Consider the following 7254-nt stretch of genomic DNA (forward strand, 5'->3'; position numbering starts at 1 on the left):
GGCTGAGCGCTGAAGAATTGATGCTTTTGAACTGTGGTGTTGGATAAGACTCTTGAGAGTCCCTTGGACTGCAAGGAGATCCAACCAGTCCATTCTGAAGGAGATCAGCCCTGGGATTTCTTTGGAAGGAATGATGCTAAAGCTGAAACTCCAATACTTTGGCCACCTCATGTGAAGAGTTGACTCATTGGAAAAGACCCTGATGCTGGGAGGGATTGGGGGCAGGAGGAGAAGGGGACAACAGAGGATGAGATGGCTGGATGGCATCACTGACTCGATGGATGTGAGTCTGGGTGAACCTCGGGAGTTGGTGATGGACAGGGAGGCCTGGCGTGCTGCAGTTCATGGGGTCCCAAAGAGTCGGACACGACTGAGCAACTGAACTGAACTGATACCTTTCTCCCCAGTGCCTGCACCAATTTTATACCCCCGATAACAATGTAGGAGGGTTTTTTTTTTTTCTCCACATTCTCTCCAGCGTTTATTATCTGTAGACTTTGTAATGGTGGCCATTCTGATTGGTTTGAGGTCATACCTTATTGTAGTTTTGATTTGCATTTTTCTAATAGTGATATTGAGCATCTTTTCAGGAGGCACAGTTTGTTTTGAAATAAGATAGCAGCCCATCAGGTTTTTTTAAATTTTTTTAAAATTTATTTTTTAAAAATTTATTTATTTTAGTTTTTAACTTTACAATATTGCATCAGGTTTTTTAGATGGACAGATCGTCACTAATTTGAATATATTTAGTTAAACTTTACTATTTTGAATCATATTTTAGACATGTAAAAAATGGTGTAAATATTGAACAAAATATTTCTAAATTTATTGGACAGTTGAGTGATTTAAAATTTCATGTCTGTAGTCTGATTGTCGGTATCACTGTGTTTTCAGTCTTTCAGGCTAATGTTTTCTGTACTTCTTAGAACCACAAGTATAAAGTCATCCCGTGGGCATTTCCATTATATTTTAGATCCTGGTGATGTTTAAATGACTACAAAAATACTTAGGTATTTTAGCAAAGGTTTTAATTCTGTTCTGCAAGAGTAATTGCAAATTGAGGATAAAAGATTATAAATGATCTTTTAGAAATTGGAAATTTCTAGGTGTCAGTTTAAGAAATCCCAGCTGTTGCAGTCTACAGTATTTTTCCTCCTGAGAAAGGTGTTTTTTTCAGATTGTAGTTCTTTCTTTGTAGAAAACATGAATTTTTTTTTTTCCCGTGCTCTGCCCTTGGCTGTTTTGTGTTGATTTTAGAGTTTATTCTCTACCCATTTCTATGAAGAACTTGAGGCTGTCATGATGTCTCCACTGACTCTGGGCAGTCTGTTTTCCTTCTAATCGTGTGTGATCCTGAGAATTAATGCTGGATGGTCAGGGAATTGAAGGACAGGGAGTAAAACACAATGACCATGTTTAACTTGCTGCAGCCGGAGATTTATAGGTTGGCTGCTGACGTGGTTGGGACATCACTGCTCAATTTCCCGAGTAGTAAAATAAATGTCTGTGTTGCAGAGCTGTGACATAGCTCCTGAAATCGACCAGCCTCTATCTACCAGGCTACTGAATTGCCCTGATTACCAAGAAGTGAGCCATTAAGCTTGCTCTTCACGTGTCTGCGCCTCTCCAGATTGAGGTCTGGGCATTGCACGTGTTTCCTTCCGGTCTCTGAGGAAACTGGTGGGGCAGACGGTGCCTCGGCTTTGGTGTTGGCGTGTCAGTTCTACTGCTTGTTAACTCTGTGACCTTGGGCAAGTCACCTCCTCTCTGAACTCACCTTCCTAATCTGTAATATGGGGAGTTACATGCCTATCTCTTGAGATGATTAGAAGTAATGTACAGGTATCAGTTAAACTTCTTTTGACGGCAGGCCTTAGGATCCAAGGGTGAAGAGTTTGAGCAAAACAGCAATGAAAGGGAGTGTGTATTGGGAACGTCCTGGAGACTCATAGGTGCCAAGGGGCGTGGACTCCAGGGCTCTGCCTGGTGTGGAGGGGCAGGGTGGAGGGTTGGGGGCAGGGGCTCCTCGTGATCTCCCCCTGGCCACCTGGCCCTCTGCTTCTGTGCTGAGGAGATCCAGGGGTTTTCAGCTCTGCCCAGGGAGCCAGATGACTTCACTGTAATCGGGCATGATTCAACGCCGAGGAATAGGTGATGGATGAAATGGGACCCAGACGGCTCCAAAGAGTTCATTTGTTTAACGTGGGTGAGCGATTTGTTTCTAGGAAGACACTGACTCACTCTGACTCCATTGTGCAAAATACCCACAGGGGTCTCTCCGCTTAAGACTCATTGGTCCCTGTATTCCCCTTGTATCTTTGTAATCAGCATTTCAGCATCTGCGGCGGCATTTGACCTGTGCCGAGCAGTGTGCCTGGCTCGGGATGACCCCTTGCCCCCGAGGGGTCCGCAGGCCTGTGAACTTGCAGTTGGTCCACAGGCTCTGGGTGAAGGGGAAGGTGAATCGGGCGCCTCGGGGCTGGGGGAGGGTCTCCCTTTGTAAGGTGTGAGGAGGGTATCCCTGGAGGGGGCTGCCTGCTGGAGTGTGGTCTCCAAGGAGGAGGGGCTGTTCCCCCTGGGGAGCCCAGGTGGAGGGGTTTCCTGACTCCGTTGGGACGGAAGGGCAGGAAAGGGAGCGCAGGTGTGGCCAGCTGGCAGGTGGAGGGTGGGGGCCGAGGCGAGCAGTGGCCTGGGAAACCCGGGGGAGGCTCGCAGTGGCTGCTGGAAGGAGGGGAAGGGACCCAGCTAGGCCCCCAGGCCCCACACCGCAGTGGGCGGTCTTCTGGGGCTTCTACCCCGGCTCAGGGCGATCCAGGTAAGGCCCCCAGGGTCGGGATTCTTTCCCTGGGTGTGTCTGTCCTACAGCTGGAATCTACACCATCCACCCACCCAAGGTCCATATTTACTCATCTTTCTTCCTAGTCCTTCTTGGTTAATTATGTACCTAAGCACACATTCTGACTGCAGCTTAATAGCTGAGTGGACTCAAAGACATGACCTGTCCTCTCGGAGAATCAGTTAATTCATCTGCACAGTGGGAAGGCTGATACACCTGCTGGGGTGGTTGTCGCTGTTAGAGATGACCTGTGTGATGGACCCAGCCTAGGACATAGGCGTGGTGAGAGGCGACCTGTGTGATGGGCCCGGCCTAGGACATAGGAATGGTGAGAGACGACCTGTGTGATGGGCCCGGCCTAGGACATAGGAATGGTGAGAGACGACCTGTGTGATGGACCCGGCCTAGGACATAGGAGTGGTGAGAGATGATCTGTGTGATGGGCCCGGCCTAGGACATAGGAATGGTGAGAGACGACCTGTGTGATGGACCCGGCCTAGGACATAGGAGTGGTGAGAGATGATCTGTGTGATGGGCCCGGCCTAGGACATAGGAATGGTGAGAGACGACCTGTGTGATGGACCCGGCCTAGGACATAGGAGTGGTGAGAGATGATCTGTGTGATGGGCCTGGCCTAGGACATAGGAGTGGTGACTGTGGCTGACACTCATCAAGTGTTTACTCCATGCTGGGCATCAGCGCGAGAATGTTGTGTGGATTAGCTCAGCTCCTCTCTTTCACAGCCCTGTGAAGTATGCAGAGTTATTAGCTCTGTTTATAGGTGAGGATATTGAAGTGCAGAGAAGTTGAGTGACTCGCTCAAGTTCACACAGCTAATAAGGAAGGTCACATGCTCTTAACCATCCCTGCCTCTCATGGTAGACGCTCAAGGTGTAGTAGGTTTTCTAATTTTCCTTGTCAGTGTTGGCTGACCTTTAATGCGGCTGACAGTGACCGTGTCCCCAGGCTCCCAGGGCTTTGCATCCATCGTGGGTCATTCATGGGTGGATTGAGGAGCTCAGGCCCTGGATCCTGGCCGCCTGGGTCCACACTCTGCCTCCGTACCGTGCCTCCATGCTCCGGTTCCCTCATCACCAAAATGGGGAGAGTGGTAAGGCCTGAGCCCACTGGCTTGTGAGGATTACGTGAGAAAATGCTAGAGTGCACTTGGCACCATGGCTGACGGCCTCTTCGTCTGGATACCGTGGCACGTTCCTCCAGGCGCTGCCCCGGGGTCCTCTGTCTGCATGCGCGGTGTGTGTGCGTGGGAGCTGGCGCTGGGGACTGTGTACGGAGGCAGCTGGGCGCACCTTGAGCCACTGACCTGTGACATGAATTACAAGAGGGCCTGACGTTTCTAGCGCTGTGGGTGGCTGACTTCTCATGACCAAACAAGCGGGTTAGCGTGGAAACCTTTCGTTGGCAGGGTTGCCTTGACCTTGGTGGTAGCAGCGTTCTTCCAGGTAACGGGCTCCTAACCTTTTTGCCCTCTGTATCCCTTTGGTAATCTGCGGGAGCCAAGGCCTTCCCTGGAAAAGTATTTATATGCAGAAAATATGTGCACAGGTTTATAAAGGAAACCAGTTATTTTGAAGTTCGATTGTCAAAATATAAAAAGTTGGCTGTAAATATAAAAAACTGGTGTTGCTTTGGAGTGGTGAGCAGCGACTGCCGTAGTTTTGAAGTAGTGATAAGAATAGATATTTTGAGATACCTGCAGCGTGCTCCTAGTACCTATGCTTCCTCTGCTGACCAGATCTCGGGGAAACACTCTACTGAACTGCTGGGGTTTGTGGCCGTAGCAGCGTTCCTTCAGCTCCTAAATGAAGAAAATGCTAAACTTCAGGTAGAGGTTAGTGGGAATGAAGATGTAGCTTTCCCCCCTCCTGCGTGTTTGAGTGTCCATCGGGGTCGGAAGCGCTGTCTCAGGACGCTACCTGAGCTTTAGGGGCCAGGCTGAGGCCACGTGAAACGTGAGGACCGTTTGCAGCCCCTCTCTGCACAGACCAGGTGTCTTCCTGGCATTCAGGACCACCTAGTCTGTGCCAGGGGTTGTGCACACGTTAACTTTCCTTCTTTATTTTTACTTTTTCTTATTTTGAAATAATTTCAGATTTATAAGCAGATTACAAGAATAAAGGGTTTTGCTTGTCCTGAGCCGTCTGAGAGTCAGTTGCTCGTGTGGAGCCCGTCGCCCCGAGTACTGGACTCCTGTGTGTGCACACTCCCCGAGTGTGCACTCCTGTAGAGGGGACGCGGTCCCGTGTGACGCCGCACGGCCGTCACACCAGGGGCCGGCAGGGACCCGCACCACCGCCGACCCTCAGGCTCATTCGCATCTCACCCGCTGGCCCGCTAACGCCCTTCCTCACCGCAGGAGCCAGTTCAGGGTCACGTGTCGCATTTCACAGTCTTTAGCCTTCCGTCTTTTTGACGTTCTTGGCCCTGAGACTTCCGAAGTGTCCAGGCCAGGCCTCTTGTGGCGCCTCCTTCAGGTGGGTCTGTGCGACACTTCTGGTGACAGGATTCAGCCGAGGCCTCTCTGGCAGGGTGTCCCGGGAGAGAGGCCGAGTTCTCAGCGTGTCCTCTCCGGCAGCACGTGGCTTAGATTTGCCCCATTCCCGGCCCTGCTGACTTGGGTAACCGTGAGGGTGGCGTCTGCCTGGTCTCGACTACGCAGTCGCTCTTTCTCCCTTTGTGATTAGTATTTGAGGGGAGGTGTTCTGAGTTAGGTACACACTCCGGTCTTCAGACTTTTGCCCATCAGTTTTAGTCTCCTTTTATGGAGGTTGAACTATTTATTACCATGATGGTTGGCAAATGGTGATTCTTCTAACTGTATTATTCCTTCTACATTTATTAGTTGTTTTGCTGTAAAGAAAAGCCTGCTCTTCTTCCCGTGTATTAACTTACTCGTGGCCTTGTGGACAGGAACTTCGGTTTTCCTCAGTGGGTTGTATCTGTTACTGCTGTTATTTTGATGCTCAGATTGTCCCAGGTTTGGCCTTTTCAAACTGGCTCCTGTGTCCTTTTGACAGTGCTCCATTATTTAAGCACTTCCTTGTTTTCCGACGTGGCAGAGTGCTGTAGACATGGGTTGTTTCTGACTTTCTTGGCCTTTTCCCCTGGGATCCTTGGTTCCTCTAGCACACAGTTGAACTTTTATCTGCTTGTAGCCCTATAAAGTGGTGACGCTTTCCCCCATTTTTCAGGTGGCCCTAGTAAGTAGCTTCTTGCGGCCCCAGAACTGGTAAGTACCAGAGCCAAGATGTGAGCTGTAAATAAAGCTTCACATTTGTGGAATTCACAGAATTACATACGCCTTCATAAACGAGGAGCCTGCATCTCAAAGAGGTGTGCTGAGCTGGCTAGCTGAGGTCACGTAGCCAGCAAGTGGCAGAGGCCCCTCAGGTCTCTCTCACCAGTCTGCTCACAGAGCCTGGGAAGCACGTGTCACCTGACCTATTAAGTCCCTTGTCCCTAATGTTGTCGGGTTTTGTTTGAGGAATGTCTTTTCTTGGGAGGAAGAACACATGTGGAAAGGCCACCTTCGTAGTGCTGTGAAAATGACGGCCTGCAGCTCTGAGGGGGTGCGGTCTCACAGAGGGCAGCCGGGCAGCAAGGTGCCCCTTCCGCAGCAGCTGGGTAACGTGTCCACTGTGGGTGAGCCCTGCACGCCGCCTCCGCTGCCGTGGGCGGTCGTTCCCCACTCCGCCTGCAGGTGGCGCTCTCCAACCGCGGCCTGGCCCAGAGCCTGGCACGGGGCATCACCTTTGGATTTACACACCAAAGCGTCCACATGTGTTTGCATAGTGTAAGGATGCGCTCCTTCGGAATTCTTCTCTTAATGTCAGATGCCCCTTGTCATTTTCAGGAAAAGCAACAATTAAGCTATGAAGAGCTGATTCAGGTCATAAAGAAAGAACGGGACATCTATACACGCCTGGTAAAATCTCTACAGGACTCAGACAGGTAAGGGTTTCTGTTGGACTGACACGTAAACAGAACACGCATGTGTTTTGAATAAATGCTGCTGCTTTCTGAGGCAGCAAAGACTTCCCACTTTGCTTAGGAAGCTTAAGATACTTGGACAGTGATTGCCTTTTTAAATCAGGTATTCCTACTTCCTTAGCAAGAGTGGTTGGAGAAGGCAGTGGCACCCCACTCCAGTACTCTTGCCTGGAAAATCCCATGGACGGAGGAGCCTGGTGGGCCGCAGTCCATGGGGTCGCGAAGAGTCGGACACGACTGAGTGACTTGACTTTCACTTTTCACTTTCATGCATTGGAGAAGGAAATGGCAACCCACTCCAGTGTTCTTGCCTGGAGAATCCCAGGGACGGGGGAGCCTGGTTGGCTGCTGTCTATGGGGTCGCACGGAGTCGGACACGACTGAAGCGACTTAGCAGCAGCAGCAGC

The 7254-nt window shown here is 50.4% G+C and overlaps 1 protein-coding gene across 1 annotated transcript in view; it reads left to right on the plus strand.

Annotated features, from left to right (window-relative positions):
* The window catches only part of CDK5RAP2 (CDK5 regulatory subunit associated protein 2), a 183302-nt gene that overhangs the window by 90966 nt on the left and 85082 nt on the right, over positions 1-7254 (plus strand). Inside the window, exon 15 of the mRNA XM_010848429.1 lies at positions 6711-6808. Within this exon, the coding sequence (XP_010846731.1) occupies positions 6711-6808 (98 nt within the window). The remainder of the gene's footprint in view (positions 1-6710; positions 6809-7254) is intronic.

Source organism: Bison bison, unplaced genomic scaffold, assembly GCF_000754665.1.
Source record: "Bison bison bison isolate TAMUID 2011002044 unplaced genomic scaffold, Bison_UMD1.0 scf7180017864266, whole genome shotgun sequence".
NCBI classification, from domain to species: Eukaryota; Metazoa; Chordata; class Mammalia; order Artiodactyla; family Bovidae; genus Bison; species Bison bison.